At 42.2% G+C, this 18121-nt stretch overlaps 1 protein-coding gene across 1 annotated transcript in view; it reads right to left on the minus strand.

Annotated features, from left to right (window-relative positions):
• The window catches only part of lama4 (laminin, alpha 4), a 247950-nt gene that overhangs the window by 139938 nt on the left and 89891 nt on the right, over positions 1-18121 (minus strand). Inside the window, exons 14-16 of the mRNA XM_070885329.1 lie at positions 16583-16699; positions 4509-4657; positions 3493-3634 (exon numbers count right to left, since the gene is read on the minus strand). Coding sequence (XP_070741430.1) covers positions 3493-3634; positions 4509-4657; positions 16583-16699 — 408 coding nt within the window. The remainder of the gene's footprint in view (positions 1-3492; positions 3635-4508; positions 4658-16582; positions 16700-18121) is intronic.

The raw sequence follows: 18121 nt of genomic DNA on the forward strand, positions 1-18121 counted from the left end.
AATTAATATATATAAATAATCGTGTGAATAAAAACTTTAACTAAGAGAGCGAGAGAAATAGCCGGAGATAAAGGTAGACCTGACTTTTAAGACTCTTAAAGGGCTAGAAATTCGGTATCGACGGGTTGGGGTGTTAACTTTTGAGAATTTGAAAGTTTAGCGTCAGGCGCTAATCAATCTAACTGGCTGCTAAATTCAGTCTCAGCACTCAAAGGGTGCAGGGGAGTGCTAAATCAGGCACTAATGGTATAAGTGAATAGCGTTAATCTCGAATATGAGATGTAATCGGGAATGAGCATTGGCAAAGGTGCCTTCCAGCCATTAAAGAGGAGGGTCACTGGAGTCTGCACACCAGCCCCCAATGATTCAGGGAGTGCAGAACAGCGTTATGCTGTGGGATGAAATGCAAAGTCCTTTGACGGCCCGCAAAACTCTAGGGACTAAGCAGCCTTTATTTGGCTGCAGATACATCCTGCGTTCTCTGCCACTCACAACTGACCTTTGGAACGTAAGTTCCTTGACAGTTCGGGTGCATCCCTTTAATTAGCGCCCCGCCAGCCACCAGCTGGCTAGTTCATGTCTGCGCTCCCTGGTGCTGTCGGCGCGAGGCGGGAAAGCGGGGTCAGAACTGGAGTTTGCAGATCGGGCGCCCAGCGAGCGTTGCACACTTGCTGACATCACGATCTGCATAGCGAAAAGTGCCGAGGCGCTAACTGTTATCGCGGTGCTAAGAGGCCAGCGAATTTGCTGTGCGGTGTAGGATTTGTCCCGCCACAGTGCTACTGCTTGAGTGCCCTTTTAGCATCCCCACCAGGTGCTAACTGGGGGCATTAACATGCCAAATTTCTCCTCCTTAGTCTTAAGTTTATTTCTGTAACTTAGTTAATAGTTGAATAAATAGAGGCATGGCAGGGCACCTCAGTCCCATGGAATGTACATCCTGTGCCATAAGAGAAATCCAGGATGCTTCCTGTGCCCTGGACAACCACATGTGCAGGAGGTGTTATTGGCTGGAGGAGCTCGAGCTCCGGATTTCAGAGCTTGAACAGCAGCTGGCATTACTGCATTATATCCATGGATAACACATTTCAGGAGGTAGTCACCCCATAGCATAAGAGAGTGCTGGAAGAGAGGGAATGGGTGACCATCAAACAGACAGGGAGGACCAGGCAGGTAATGCAGGAGTCCCCTGAATGCATCTCACTCTACAACCAATATTTAGTCCTGAATGCTGGTGAGGGCGATGGTTCCACTGGGAAGTACAGCCAGAGCTAAGTCCTGGAGGAGGGGGGGGTGGGGGGATGGGGTTGAGGAGAAAGATTGGGAGGGCAATAGTGGTAGGGAATTCGATAGTTAGGGGAACAGACAGGCGTTTCTGCAGCCACAGACGTGATTCCAGGATGGTATGTTGCCTCCCTGGTGCCAGGGTCAAAGATGTCACTGAGTAGCTGCAGAATATTCTGAGGGTGGAGAGTGAACAGCCAGAGGTCATAGTTCATGTTGGTATCAACGACATAGGTAGAAAAAGGGATGAGGTCTTGCAGGCAGATTTTAGGGAGCTAGGAAAGAGATTATAAAGCAGGACCTCAAAGTTAGTAATCTCTGGATTATTCCTTGTGCTGTGAGCTAGTGAGTATAGAAATAGGAGGATAGAGCGGATGAATGTGTGGCTGGAGAGATAGTATAGGAGGGAGGACTTCAGATTCCTGGGACATTGGGACCAGTTCTGGGGAGGTGGGATCTGTACAGGCCGGACAGGTCGCACCTCAATATGGCTGAAACCAATGTCCTTGTGGGGAGGTTTGCTAGTGATGTTGGGAAGGGTTTAAACTAATTTGGTGTGGGAATGGGAACTAGAATGTAGCATTAGATGGAGAAACAAAGTGCACAAAGGATCAGGAGAGATAGTTCATCAGGAAAGTAAGAAATAGTAAGGTATTAGGTGGGGTCAGATTAAGAGTGAATACAGGAAGGTCTAAGACAGGTTTACAATGCACGTGAGTAAATGCATGAAGTTTGGTAAATAAGCTTGGTGAGCTGCAGGTGTAAATAGCCACATGGGAATATGATGTCATGGCAATAATGGAGACCTGGCTCAAAAAAGGACAGAATTAGATTTTAAATATTCCTGGATATAAGGTATTAAGGAAAGAAAGCAGGTGGGTGGCAATATTGGTTAAGGAGAATGATGGAGAGGGAGGATGAACTGGAGGAGTCAAGGACAGAATCGACTTGGTTACAGTTCAGAAATAATCGATGTGCCATTACACTACTTGGTGTATTCTATAGGCCACCAACTAGTGGGAAAGATATAGAGGAGCAAATTTGCAGGGAAATTACAGGGAGGTGCAAGAACTATAGCGTAATAATAATGGGGGACTTCAATTATCCTAATATAGACTGGGATAGTAATAGTGTAAAGGGCAGAGGTGGGGAAGAATTTCTGAAGTGTGTTCAGAACTATCTTGATCAGTACGTTTCTAGCCCAATGAGGAAGGAGGCTTTGCTGGATCTGGTTCTGGGTTCTGGGAATGAGGTGGGTCAAGTGGAGCAGGTGTCAGGAGGGGAACATTTAGGGAAAAGTGATCATAGTATCATAAGGTTTGGATTTGCTATGGAAAAGGATAGGGAGCAATCTAGAGTAAAGATACTTAATTGAAGGAAAAAGATTTGCAAGGCTACAAGGAAATGGCGGCAAGTAGGACCAGCTGAAGTGCTCTTGCTGAGAGTTGATACGGGCTTGATGGGTCGAATGGCCTATTCTGTGCTGTAACCATTCTATGATTCTATTGAGTGGGTTAAATGCACATTATGACATTTTACCAATTTGATGCTCGTTGCATTCTAAAGCAATATGCCAGCTCCAATTGGACACAAATAGACTCTACTGTCAAGCTCCTTTTTGGGGTTGTCCAAGCTGAGATGATGCAGCTAAATTAGGGTGAGATTCAGCTGCTGTATATTTTTGCCACCTGATTTTCCTTCCATTTAACGCTCAAACAAAATCTACCCCAATGTCATCTGAATGCTAACATAAAGAGAATACAACAAGGAAAATGTATTACGGTTTGAAACTGTTAATAAATTTGTATCGTAATAGTAAACACAGTTTAAATGTTTGCAGTACCTTCTGCATTTCTGCCCACAATTCAGCACATGCTCATTCAGAGACTACAGGGATGGCTAGTGTGTGAAATAGAAATATTACACTGACATAGCAGTGGTTGGAGTAGTGATGTTCATTAAAACACGGGTAGATTTACACTACAAGTAACCTCTGAGCCAGCTGTAGTTACAGAAAGTGATTTCCATTCCTTATATTCTTTACTGTCAACAGAAAAAATTCACTCTCATTTAAAAAAAAATTATATGCAAATTAAACTATATGTAATTGCACATGTTAAACACATTTAAATATCCAGGGAGTCATTGAAGTGTGCGGAATTATCTTTTTAACAGTGTATTGTACAAAATAAAAATAAAAACACTTACATCCTCAGCTCTCTGTGCAGCATTGAGCAGAGTAGTTGCATTCTTCTCAGCCTCTGCCACATATTGGACAATATTATCATAGACATTTGAAGCATTTATAGCCTTCTGGACAATACCATTTGCATCAATACTCTTCAAAATACTGTTAAGAGAACAGAATCATTATTTTAAGTAATTTTATACATGATAACACGTAAGAGCTAACTTTAATCCCCCCTCTGCCCGATGGAAACGGTGCAGGCAGGGGGTTAAGATGATGGGATGGGTTCATTCCCGACACATTCCTGCCCCTAACATTTGTACTTGCTTGAATTCAGGCACGGGATGGCTACCTGCCCCAGAGGAGCAGGACCCTAATTGAAATGGCAAAGTCATGTCCCGATGGTGCCTTAATTAACTTAGGGCTGATTAAGGCCTACATGGTCACCAGTGATAGCTGGCGCAGGAAGAATCCTGGCCACACAGGGCACAAGTAAGTATTTTTTACATTTTTTAAGTTTGCTTGTGGACCAGAAGGAGCCTGTGTAGAATTATACACTCTGGAATATGGTCTGAGGCATTTGCAGCTCAGAGTTCCGATGGCATTAATAAATCCGTCTTGCTTCACTATCATGATTTATGATATCATCTTAATCATTTGATACAGTACTCCCTTGTAACACATTGCCATATGTTGTCACATAAATAAGTGTAAAACTGTGTCCTTCCATATGGACTCCAACACAAAATAATCAAGACATACTTCAACATAGTACAATAGTGGGACATTCTGAAATCCTGTCTAAAATTGCTTGTAAAACTGCGGGCTGGTTAAAAATGTGGGACTTCAGAACAGATGTAGAGCTGGATATATCTTTTATCTTTATTTCGAGTAGATAGCTGCCAGGAAAAAGACAAATGCGTGTTTATGAGTGTGCCAATGCGCTGCTATCTTTTCTTTCCATTGTTGTACCTGTATTGCTGCTCATAGCAATACTGATTTTTATTATATATAGACACTGGATAATACAACTCACTTGGTCAATTCTGAGGCAAGTTTGCGAAGTTCTTTGGCGTAGCCTATAGCACGGAGAGCCAGAGGTTTGTCGTATGTACTGAGATTGGTCAGTTTCTGCCTCAGTATGTTACGAGCACCATCTATTGAGGCATGGAATGTAGAAAGGTTCTGAAACAAATGCCATTCAAAAAAAGCAAAACAAGAAAGTTAGAAAATCTAAAATGTAATCTTTTTTAATTCTTAACAAGAAGTAAGACATTGGAAATATTTTTATGATATTTACTATGGTAGTATAAAGTTATTAAAAAGTTATTTTCAGATAGAGAGGAAAAAGCAATAAGCAGGCTTTGAAATTATCTTGATTTCTGAATACTTCCCCCTTTATTAAAAACTCACAGATCTTGTACAGTTCTGCTGCCCCAATGTCCACTGATTGCTCAGAAATGAAAATCGGTTTCAGACTAAAGAGATTGCACAAGTAGTCTTCAAAGTCCTTATAAATAGGTTGCTATGTGCTCAAGTGTTGTTTATAAAGCAGAGAAGAAGTACCAATCAGCCCTGAGGCAGGCAAGGACGACTGCAATCAAAAGATCCATTCTTATTTCCCAACCCACCTAAATCCCTGAGGCCAAGAACAAATAGCTTTAATTCTTAAATCCAAATCATCCTCATCCATGTTGTAAAATCTATGTATATCGGAACATGGCGAGCAGATTCGCCATGATTTTACATTATGCACTGGTGATGGGGAGATAACAGGTGAGGTTCTTCACCACTTATGTTCCTTCCTGTTAAGTCATCAAACAATGAATTAAACAAGTCTAAGATTTTCATCACTACCGTACCTAGAAGATCTAAGCATTTATAATACATGAAGTGCTACCTGAAATCTGTCCTAAATTGACCTTTTACCACTTTTAACCAACATCACCTTGTTCTACCTTATCTTACCTTAAAGCTTAGCTCTGGAATCATCTTTTCTATATAACCTTGTGTGCTTCTATAAGGTCCTCTCTCAGTTATCTACATTCACAGGCACAGCAGGATGAGGTTGAGTGTGGCTTTGTACTGACGTTTTGTGATCTAATGAGATAATTGAAACATTTGTGGCAATGCACCCAGGTCCTCCTGACCACATTCCCGCATGTGCCTTCTTCTGCAATGTGCAAGCATGCTGTGTTGATCTCCTGGGGAGGTCTCTTCCGCCCATTGGAAAGGAAGAGGACCTGCGTGCTGTGATTCCCTTCAGAAGCATGGAGGGAGTCATGGGAAAAACTGGATGCAGTCGTGCAACTTTGTGCAGTGCTTGTTTGTTAGTCTTTCAGCACCTCAATGCTGTAGAATACTGACAGCACAAATGTCAAAATAAATTTGGATATGGTCCCTTTAAGGAAACTGGCTGATAACTTGTCATCAAATGACGTCACTAGACCCATTTTCTCTAAATGGCTGGGAAATGCGCTGGACAAGCTTAACAAGCCCTATCCAGGAAAATTAATTTTGGTGAGCAGGCTGGAGCCAGCAGAGGTATCAGAACCGGCCATCGACATCACCCTCCACAGAAGCGCTGAGGTCAGCAAAATTGTGACCATAGAATCATAGAAATTTACGGCACAAAAAGAGGCCATTGGACCCATCAGGGCCAAAATTCACACCAGCCTGAAACGGATTGTATCTTCCGCTTTTGAAGTGATTTCTCCGCCGTGTCGGATGAGGTGGGCTCTTTCGCGAAATTCAGCTCTTTGTCCTTTTTTTTAAAAGCGGACCGGAAGTCGGTCATAATGGGGGTGCAAGTGCGGCTGTAAGTACTCTAGAGAGGCGGAAGTGGAGGCGAGACGGAGTCACCACACTGTCAATCATCAGCGGAGCGGTGGTGACATCATTATGGGTGTGCGTCACCACGTCTCTCCCCTTCACTTAAAGGGGAGAGAACCAGCCATTCTTTAGGTTCAGTCCACTGGGCCACCAGGGAGTGTTTCGGCCGGGCCAGCAGTCTGACACCCAAGAGGGGGTGCCAGGTTGCCTGTTGGAAGCCCGACCGAACCCGGGGGCACTGATCTGGAAGTCGCCTTGAAAAAAAAAAATGCCGGTCGTGACATTGGGCCCTGGCCTTTAATGGCCGCCGCATTGCCAAGTCCCACACACAGAAGACAAGGTGCACCAACAGAAAAAGCTGTCGGGTACACCGTTCAGCGGATTGAGGATTTTTAAAGCTGAATTTGGCTGGAATTGCGGGAGATCAGCAATGCGCACTTTGATCACGCATTTAGGATGGTCGGCACTGACGGGGCGGAAGTGGGTCCATCAGAAAAATCCCAGAGCTGAATTTTGCTGGAGGCAGCCATTGGACCGGAAGTCAGCGGCCGCTCGACTCCGCTGCTTGGCTGCCAGTTTTGGCGGTAAGCGGCCTTTTTGGGGAACTCAATTTCGGCTCCATGTCTATGCCAGCTGAAAAAGAGCTATCCAGCCCAATTACACTTTCCAGCACTTGGTCCATAGCCTTCTAGGTCATGGCACTTAAAGGCATAACCAAATACTTTTTAAATGCGATGAGCATTTTTGCCTCAATCACCCTTTCAGGCAGTGAGTTCCTGACTCCCACCACCCTCTGGACGAAATAAAATTCTCCTCAACATCCCTCTAATCCCTCTAATCCTTCTACCAATTACTACCAATCTATTACCACTGGTTATTGACCCCTCTCCTAAAGGGTCTAGGTCCGTTCTATCCACTATATCTGGGCCCCTCATAAATGTATACGTCAGTCAAGTCTCCCCTAAACCTCCTCTGTTCCAAAGGAAATAACCCCAGTCTATCTAATCTTTCCTCATACTAAAATTCTCCAGTCATGGCAACATCCTCATCAGTCTCCTCTCTCGTGCAATTACTTCTTTCCTGTAATGTGGTGACCAGAACTGCATACTATACTCTAGCTGTGGCCTAACGAGTGCTTTATACAGTTCAAGCATAACCTCGCTGTTCTTATATTTTATGCCTCAGCTAATAAAGGAAAGTATCCCGTATGTCTTCATAATCACCTTATTTACCTGTTCTGCTGCCTTCAGGAATCTATGAACAGCACTTCAAGGTCCCTCTGTTCTGCTACACTTCTCAGTATCCTACCATTCATTGTGTATTCCCTTGCCTTGTTTGCCCTCCACAAATGCATTACGTCTATTGAATTCCAATCGCCACTTTTCTGCCCACCAAAAATTGCAAAATGCTGCAGTTCAGAGAGACCTGGGGGTCCTTGTGCATGAAACTAAAAAGTTGTTATGCAGGTACAGCAAGTAATCAGGAAGGCAAATGGAATGTTGGCCTTTATTCCAAGGGGGATAGAGTATAAAAGCAGAGAAGTCCTGCTACAACTGTACAGGGTATTGGTGAGGCCACACCTAGAGTACTGCCTACAGCTTTGGTCTCCTTGTTTAAGGAAGGATATACTTGCATTGGAGGCTGTTCAGTCAAGGTTCACTAGATTGATTCCAGAGATGAGGGGGTTGACTTATGAGGATAGGTTGAGTAGGTTGGGCCAATACACATTGGAGTTCAGAAGAATGTGAGGTGATCTTATTGAAACATAAGATAATGAGGGGGCTCGACAAGGTGGATGCAGAGAGGATATTTCCACTCATAGGGGAAACTAAAACTAGGGGACATAGTCTAAGAATAAGTTTCTCCTCATCTCGGTCCTATATGGCTTACCCCTCATCCTTAGACTGTGACCCCTGGTTCTGGACTTCCCCATTCTTCCTGCATCTAACCTGTCCAATCCCATCAGAATTTTATATGCGTCTATGAGAACCCCTCTCATTCTTCTAAATTCCAGTGAATATAAGCCGAGTCATTCCAGTCTTTCTTCATATGTCAGTCCTGCCATCCCGGGAATCAGTCTGGTGAACCTTCGCTGCACTCCCTCATAGCAAGAATGTCCTTCCTCAGATTAGGAGACCAAAACTGCACACAATACTCAAGATGTGGCCTCACCAAGGCCCTGTACAACTGCAGCAAGACCTCCCTGCTCCTATACTCAAATCCTTTCGCTATGAAGGCCAACATGCCATTTTCTTTCTTTACTGCTTGCTGTACCTACATGCCTACTTTCAATGATTGATGTACCATGACACCCAGGTCTCACTGTACCTCCCCTTTAACTAATCTGTCACCATTCAGATAATAATTTGACTTTCTGTTTTTGCCACCAAAGTGGATAACCTCACACTTATCCACATTATACTGCATCTGCCATGCATTTGCCCAGTCACCTAACCTGTCCAAATCACCCTGCTAAATCACCACTCTTAGCATCCTCCTCACAGCTCACACTGCCCCCAGCTTAGTGTCATCTGCAAACTTGGAGATATTACTTTCAATTCCTTCGTCTAAATTATTAATATATATTGTAAATAACTTGGGTCCCAGCACTGAACCTTGCGGTACCCCATTAGTCACTGCCTGCCATTCTGAAAAGGACCTGTTTAATCCCACTCTTTGTTGCTTCCTGTCTGCCAACCAGTTCTCTATCCACGTCAATATATTATCCCTAATCCCATGTACCTTAATTTTGCACACTAATCTCTTGTGTGGGACCTTGTCAAAAGCCTTTTGAAAGTCCAAATACACCACATCCACTGGTTCTCCCTTATCCACTCTACTTGTTACATCCTCAAACAATTCTAGAAGATTTGTCAAGCATGATTTCCCGTTCATAAATCCATGTTGACTTGGACCGATCCTGTCACTGCTTTCCAAATGCACTGCTATTAGATCTTTAATAACTGATTGGGCAGGGAAGGGAAGTGGAGCTGAGTCCATGATCAGATCAGCCATGATCTTATTGAATGGCGGAGCAGGCTCGAGGGGCCAAATGGCCTACTCCTGCTCCTATTTCTGATGTTCTTATGTTCTGACCAGTCCATTGATATCTTACTGCAACTTTCTACAACTTTCTTCCACATTATCAACCACACGGACAATTTTTGTTTCATTTGCAAAAGTCTTAATCATGCCCCCTACTTTGAAGTCTAAATCATTGATGTATACCACAAAAAACAAGGGACCTAGTACTGAGCCCTGCAGAAATCCACTGGAAACAGTGGTCACAAATACATCCATCGATCATCACCCTTTGCTTCTTGTCTCTGAGCCAATTTTGGATTCAACTTGCAACTTTCCCTTAGTTCCCATGGGCTTTTACTTTTCTGACCAATCTGCCATGTGGAATCTAGTCAAAGCCTTGCTACAATCCATGTAGTCTGCATCAAATGCACTACCCTCATCAACCCTCCTTGTTACCTCCTAAAAAATGTCAATCAAGTTAGCCAGACAGGACCTTCCCTTAACAAATCCACGCTGACTGTCCTTGATTAATCTGTGCCTTTCTAAATGACAATTTGAGATTGGTTTGGATTTTACATAGAGTTTATCTTTCCTCTCAGTTTGTCTCTGGAGGTACTGTCCCACTGTAGAAGTAGATTTTTCTGCTTTCCATTTATGTTGGATAAATTTAGATGTACAGACTCTACTGTTTATAGCGGTTGCATTGGTGTTAACATGATATGCTATACACAGTGAATAGCAATTTCAAAGTGTAGGAAGATATAAAATATATCTTTTAAAACATCAGTGTGTGACCCTGTTTGTCATGATCTACCTTGAATACACAAAAAGTGGATTGATCCATTACAAGCATTGTAGAAAATAATATGCACCTCTAAGTGGGAGCTATTTGCAAATGTTTTTAAGTTGCATCAATCCATCTAGCACGTGAAACACTGATTCTCCAGTTCAGGTGAAATCTTTAATCTGCTAACAATCACATATAATTAATTGAACTAGTACTTGGAAGGCAAATACAGCAACATAACAATGGATTATCAATTTATTTAATTTAAGGTCCTACATATATTGCACGTCACTGTTTAAATCTGAATGTCATGCTTGTCATGTTTTAAATCTGTATTACAAATATTAGTATCAGTAATGTTTGTAATATTTTTACCTTGTCTTTGTCATGTAATACAGTGCTTCAATATGATTATTCCATGACATTGATGGGTGCTTATTTTATAGCAGAACCATGACAAACATCAGAAACCACACTCCAGGTCCTGGACCAGCCCTGAGTAACACTACAAGTATCCTGGACCTGGAGTTTCCACTTTGAGCGCAATTTGTGATCCGGGCACAAATTGCACCCAACATTGCACTAGTTTTGAGAAGTGTTTTTTTCTTAAGTTTCTGCTCAAACTCATTTGCATATTAGCAAATGTAAAATCTTCCATGATCCAGCGCAATCGGGCAGTGTTTAAGAAAGTAATTATTTTGCTTTATAAAATATGCTTTGATATAGTTAAGAGTGGTAATGATGCAGTTTGATTAATTCATAAAAAATAAGCATTTCCATTCAAAGGGCCCAAGTATGCCCCCCCCGCCCCCTCGCCCCCCGCTTAGAACGGCCCTCCTCCGTGAGGTGCGCCGACTTTGAAGAAGAAAAACCCCGCCTAAAACTTACCATGGTATTCTCCCCGCTGCTGGAACATTTCAGGCCCTTGGCGTAGCGCAGCAGAAGGAATGGGGGGCGGAGCCAGGTCCTGGCGCTGAAAACAGTGCCGGGACCTCTGCACATGCGTGCTAGAGTGTGCGCGCATGTGCAGTAGCTCCTCGCCTCCGAATCTCTGCAGGCTGTGTGGGAAGGGCCCGAAGCACGCCGCCCCTAGCCCTGGCTGAATGGGCTCCGTGCCATTTGATCAAGACTTCTGTGGCTGTCCACAAGCATTTGGAGAGGAACAGGAAGGATAAAGATGCCAAGTTCCAGTTGATTCTTATTGAGAGCAGAATCCACAGGCTGGCTCATCATTACAAGTCCAAGAGGGTACTTCCACCTAACTGGAAGTATGAATTCTCCACAGCTTCAGCACTTGTAGCCTAAGAAGTTTCTTCACTGGTTTATTGGATCTAAAAAAAATAAAATGCTCTCACCATCCCCCCTCCTCCCCCTTTCCCCCCTCCCCCCCTACCCACCTCTCTCCCCCCTCTCTCTCCCCCATCCACCTCCACCCCCTTTCCCCCTCTCACCCCTCTCTCTCCCCTCCTCCCCCTTTCCCCCCCTCTCTAACCCTAACCCTAAGCCCCATCCCCCTCCCTCCCCCGATGCCTCGTTGAGCCTAGCCTCCCGGTGTGCATCTACTGCCCCTATCCCTGGCCGAATGGGCTCACTCATTGGTGGCCTGCTCTCTTCCCTTCACATAAAGGTAAGACTTCGATTTTTAATTTATTATTGATTGATTGATTGCTTATTACTTTGGTCTTGGTGCTATAGCTGCAGGGTTCCTTCTATTTTTTTATTTGTTAATTAATTGCTTATTACTCTTTGTGCTTTGTTTAGTGCTTTGTAAGTTTTGGTGCTAGGTGCAGGTCCTCTCAGTTTCCTTGTATTATTTATTTGTTATTGAATGCTTATTTTTGTGCTTTGTTTAGTGCTTGGTGCTTTAAATGTACTGCTTTGTTTAGTACTTAGTGCTTTAAATGTACTTATGCTTTTTTAATGTTGTTGTGAAGGTGTTTAGTGCTTTGCAAAATCCTCTCACTTCCCTCCCCTCTTCCCCCCCCCCCCCCACCTACCCCCGGCTAGCTCTGGCTAATTGCGCTGATTTCTTAATTCACCGCAAGGTATTTCTGGACGTACAAAAGTGGCCACATACGCTGGCCTAAGTTAGTTTGGAGTAACTTTTAGCTGGCTAAACTTGCTTAAATGGCCAAAACAGGCGTAAGTAGCTGGTAACGACCCTTTTGAAAAAAAACGAAACTAAAAAAAAACCTAACTAACTCACTAATACTGGAGCAAATTAAATGGGGAGATTTGCGATTTTTAAGATACTCCAAAAATATCTAATTGCTCCAAAAAAAAAACGGAGCAACTCCTGGGGAAACTTGAGCCCACAGTATCTGTGAGTAACCTGATTTTGAATTACTGAAAATACCTTTACAAAACTATACAAAACTATTTGCTAGTTATATTGGTGTACAGTGGTCAGTTTCTTGGTAAATTTTAAATATGTATATATTCAAAAGCTTTTAAATGGTGTAATTGTGCCTTAAAAAAGCTTAATTTTAAGATCCTTCTTGAAGGTCCACAAATGAGCACAATTAACAGAAACTCGCCATAGTGATTATTTCAATCTGGGGAAGTGGCCAGTTTTTTAACAGGGCCGGCTTCTTGCGCAAAAGATCACGGAAACTCGATTTGTGTGGATGTAATTTGTGATCCCTTGCTCTGGTTTGGCTGATTTCAGGCGAACCGCACTGAAAAAAGCAGGGCAACCTAGCACACAGAAATGTTTTGAAAATTTAATTTGATTTATTTATCACCACTGGAGCTGTTATTTTGGCTAGCCTGACGGTGAGCTCGGATGATAAAAAAGAAAATGCTGCAAACGCTCCGGTCAAGCAACATCTGTGGAGATCAACACTGCCAGTTTTTCGTGCTTCCCTTTCTACTTGACTTGTCCCGATCTCCTGAACTTATCACACATTGTGTCTCATAAATGCCTTTAATTTCTCTTATTTTTCTTCCTATTTTTTCATACTAATGTAATTTCTGCCATTTAACCTTTTCCTGTTTTCCATCCAAGCACTTTACAGGTCATTCTGTTTCTTCCCTCGTGTATCTGTGTGTGTACATATGTGTTTTCCCTTCCCCTTCCCTTTGTTCTGTTTTTTTAAATGTTATTCACCTTCAATACCATTTAGTTCTAATGAAAGCTCCGCACCTGTAAAGTCAGCTTGTTTTTTCTCTCCATTGTTACTGCCTTACCTTTTTCCCCCATCTTCTGCTTTTGTTACAGATTTAAAGTATCTGCAGTTTATTGAGCTGGATGTCTTATGCTCAGCAGCAGTGCTTACATAACTTCCACAGAACTTTGACTCATAACATAAATTTAAGGAAATAAACTTTTGTTTATGAACCAACCAAACACAGTAGATTGGAAGGTAGCAAATGTAACACCGCTATTCAAGAAAGGAGGAATTGAGAAAGCAGGGAACTACAGGCCAGTTAGCCTCACATCAGTTGTCAGGAAACATAGAAACATAGAAATTAGGTGCAGGAGTAGGCCATTCGGCCCTTCGAGCCTGCACCACCATTCAATATGATCATTGATGATCATGCAACTTCAGTACCCCATTGCTGCTTTTTCTCCATACCCCTTGATCCCTTTAGCTGTAAGGACCACATCTAACTCCCTTTTAAATATATCTAACGAACTGGCCTCAACAACTTTCTGTGGTAGAGAATTCCACAGGTTCACAATTCTCTGAGTGAAGAAGTTTCTCCTCATCTCGGTCCTAAATGGCTTACCCCTTATCCTTAGACTGTGACCCCTGGTTCTGGACTTCCCAACATCGGAAACTTCTTCCTGCATCTAACCTGTCCAATCCTATCAGAATGTTACATGTTTATATGAGGCCCCTCTCATTCTTCTAAATTCCAGTGAATATAAGCCTAGTCCATCCAGTCTTTCTTCATATGTCAGTCCGGCCATCCCGGGAATCAGTCTGGTGAACCTTCGCTGTGCTCCCTCAATAGCAAGAATGTCTTTCCTCAGATTAGGAGACCAAAACTGTACAATGCTGGAATCCATTATTAAGGAAGTGGTAACAGGGCACTTAGAAAATTATAATATGATTAGGCAGAGTCAACATGGTTTTATGAAAGGGAAATCGTGATTAACAAATTTATTAGAGTTTTTTAGAATGTAACTAGCAGGGTAGATAAAGGGGAACCATTGGATGTAATATATTTGGATTTCCAAAAGGCTTTTGATAAGGTGCCACATAAAAGATTGCTATGAAATATATGTGCTCGTGGGGTTGGAGGTAATGTATTAGCATGGATAGAAACATAGAAACATAGAAAATAGGTACAGAAGTAGGCCATTCGGCCCTTCGAGCTTGCAGCGCCATTCAATAAGATCATGGCTGATCATTCCCTCAGTACCCCTTTCCTGCTTTCTCTCCATACCCCTTGATCCCCTTAACCGTAAGGGCCATATCTAACTCTCTCTTAAATATAACCAATGAACTGGCATCAACAACTCTCTGTGGCAGGGAATTCCACAGGTTAACAACTCTCTGAGTGATTGGTTAACGGACAGAAAACAGAGAGTAAGGATAAACGGGTCATTTTCAGGTTGGCAGACTGTAACTAGTGAGGTGCCACAAGGTTCAGCGCTTGGGCCTCAGATATTTAAAATCTATATTAATGATTAGATGAAAGGACCGAGTGCAATGTACACAAGTTTGCTGACGAGACAAAGCTAGGTGGGAAAGTAATCTGTGAAGAGGAAATAAAGAGCCTGAAAAGGGATATAGACAGGTTAAGTGAGTGGGCAATAAGGTGGCAGATGAATTATAATGTGGCAAAATATGAGGTTATTCACTTTGGTAGGAAACAATGTTCTCTCTAATTTTTATTTTAGGCGTGCGGTCCCTTTAAATTTGCTGCGCGGCTGTGGGTGCGCAATATCTTTTCCAGTGGAACAGCTGCTGAGCAGCCCGCGCGGGTATCCCAATCATTGCCCGGCCGCTCAGGGGGTTGTTGGTAGGAAGAATAGAACAGAATATTTTTTAAATGGTGAGAAATAATTAAATGTTGGTGTTCAGAGATATTTACGTGTCCTCATACAGGAATCTCATACAGAGAATTAGCATGCAGGTACAGCAAGCAAATGAAAGGCAAATGTCATGTTAGTCTTTATTGCAAGGGGGTTAAAGTATAAGAGTAAGGAAGTCTTACTGCAATTGTACAGGGCTTTGCTGAGACCACACCTGGAGTACTGTGCACAGTTTTGTTCTCCTTATCTGAGGAAGGATACACTTGCCTTAGAGGCAACGAAGGTTCGCTAGATTGTGTGATGCCTGGGATGAGAGGGTTGTCCTATTAGGAGAGATTGAGTATACTGGGCTTATACTCTCTAGAGTTTAGAAGAATGAGAGGTGGTCTCTTTGAAATATATAAGATTCTGATGGGGATTGACAGGGTAGATGCTGATAGGTTGTTTCCCCTGGCTGGAGAGTCTAGAACTAGAGAGCATAGTCTCAGCATAAGGGATCAGCCATTTAAGACTAAGATGAGGAGGAACTTATTCACTCAGAGGGTTGTGAACTTTGGAATTCTCTACCCCAAAGGGCTGTGGATGCTGAGTTTTTGAGTATATTCAAATCTGAGATAGATAGATTTTTGGACTCTAGGGGAATTATGGGATATAGAAATTGGGTGGGAAAGTGAAGTGAGGTCAAAGATCACATCTTATTAAATGGCAGAACTGTCTTGAGGGACTATACGGCCTATTCCTGCTCCTAATTCTTATGTTCTTATGTTCCATCCTGTTTTTAGGGTATGACGTTAGAAGATATGACAATTGAAGTAATATCATAGGCTGACATTCCAGTGTAGCGCTGAGAAAGTGCTGCATAGGTGGAGGTACTGTTCTTTGAGTAAGACATTACATTGAGACCTTGTTTGCCTGTTAAAATAGAGGTAAAATATCCCATGACACTATGTGAGGAAGAGCAGGGAGTTCTCCTGGTTTCTTAGCCATTATTTCTTCTTCAACCAGCACCACTAAAAACTGGTCATTAATCTCATTTATATTTGTGGGAGCTTGATTGTTGTGGTTGACCATATTACAGTGAATGCACTTTAAAAGTAATTAATTGGATGTGAACCACATTTAGACATTCTAAGGATGTGATAAGAACTATAGTTGCCCACTTTATAATGGCTTAGTCACAGACTCGGGAGCAAGATATCTGTATACTGTCTCTGCGATGGATGGTATAAGGATCCATTAGGGAAGAAAAATAAAAGAATGACCATTTGCAAGAGGACATCAAACACGGCCAGGGGAAGATTTCCCCTGAACACTACTTATAACAGAATCATACACATGTTAATAACCTTCTTATATAAACAATGGACAGCAGAAATCTTATTTGCAAGTTTCTAAAAAAAGTAAATATATTTTAGCTCAGTCATTGACTCTCACAGCGACCGAGCATTAGCCAGTTATTCAAGTTTATATCTTCTCTTACCACAATCTTGTTTTCTAGTTCTGATATTGCAATCTCCGTGTCTATCAAACCATCACTAGCCATTTGAAGGGTCACGTTAACAGCATCAAAGTGTTTGTTTAATACATTTTGCAGTCTCTGTGGAAGCGAAAAACACAGAAATTGGTTAGAAACTTTACATTATTGAAGTTTTATAATTAGTGGAATATTCCAAGGAGTTTTATAAATGTATTTGTATGGTTTTCCTTATGAATTGCCTGGTAATGTAGTGAAATAAATCAATTTCAACTTGTCTTTGCTAAGCTATTTTATACTAATCTAATGGCTGCCTTGTCTATCTGGAGAGCTGCAGACTGTTTGTCACTCATTTTGAAACAGTTGGGGCTTCTCACTGAGAGAATAAAATGCTATTGTCATTTAGTGCTGTTTGTAAGTGTTGAATGCAGTGACCAGTGTCCAGTGCACCCACACCATTGTGTGTCACAGGCCTGAGGTAGGAACAAGCTACTGGCCATCCACACATTGCAGTTATTGGTTTATTAAAAAGTCAAATAATTTGCCAAAGGTAAGTTTCAATTTGATTTTATTTCTGTAAATGTTGCTGCTCTTCTTCGGAGAGCACTGACTGGGTACAGTTCCATGAACACAGGGCAGCTGTTCAAGTAGATACACTGCAGACAGTGAAGGAGGACATCAGAGCCAGTTCCTTACACATTTAACATCCCATCCAAGTTAGCATCAGCTTTTCTTTGGCTCGAAGAGCATTTAGCAGTTTGATAGATTTTATATGTAAAATAAAATATTAACAGCCAAAAGATCATTTCCCAGCCTGCCAGCTAGGTTAACACTGATTCATCTACCTGCCCATATAAAATAGATGTTTGCAGTTTCTGGGGCCTGAGCAGTTGATGGAAGTGCTTTTAAGGAGCTCTGCCTGAAAACTTTCATGGAACAACTCATTTATTAATTGTTGTATTCTTTGTTTCTTCTTGGCTGACCTGGTAAGGAAATTAAACTTGCATTCACTCTCCAGTTATGTGATATGTTGCTTACGGCTTTTACATTGGTTTTCACCATTTGCTATTCTTATTGAGTCACTCTATGCAAAAGAGAGCTCTGTCTCATTTCATCCAAAAAAATTTCTATGACCCAATTGGGGAAACATGGCATTTTCTGCCCTACAGAACTGCTGGCAGACATATTTGGAAAAATAGGTGTGCTCCTTTGCAAGTCATAATCCCTGCCTTTGTAAGCTACTGCAGCTCTTTATATACTGCTGCAGCAGCATAATTCCTGCTCACCAATAGCAAGCTTTCCATCACAGTCATTTACAATGTTAGGAGTTGAGCTCCATTATGCTAATGTGGTTGTCTCCTGAATTACAGGCAAGATCAGAACACGAAAGGACAGGGGAGTACATTTCCAGTACCACCCCATATCTGAATCAAACTACTGGCTGATTGGAAACCTGGGTTATTGTTTCATTTTGTTTATATCCCTAGCACCTTAGATGAATTTAGGTAGCCATTAATACTTAGGGTGCATCAGTGATTGAGTCAT

This window comes from Pristiophorus japonicus, chromosome 7 (genome assembly GCF_044704955.1).
Source record: "Pristiophorus japonicus isolate sPriJap1 chromosome 7, sPriJap1.hap1, whole genome shotgun sequence".
In the NCBI taxonomy this organism is placed as follows: Eukaryota; Metazoa; Chordata; class Chondrichthyes; family Pristiophoridae; genus Pristiophorus; species Pristiophorus japonicus.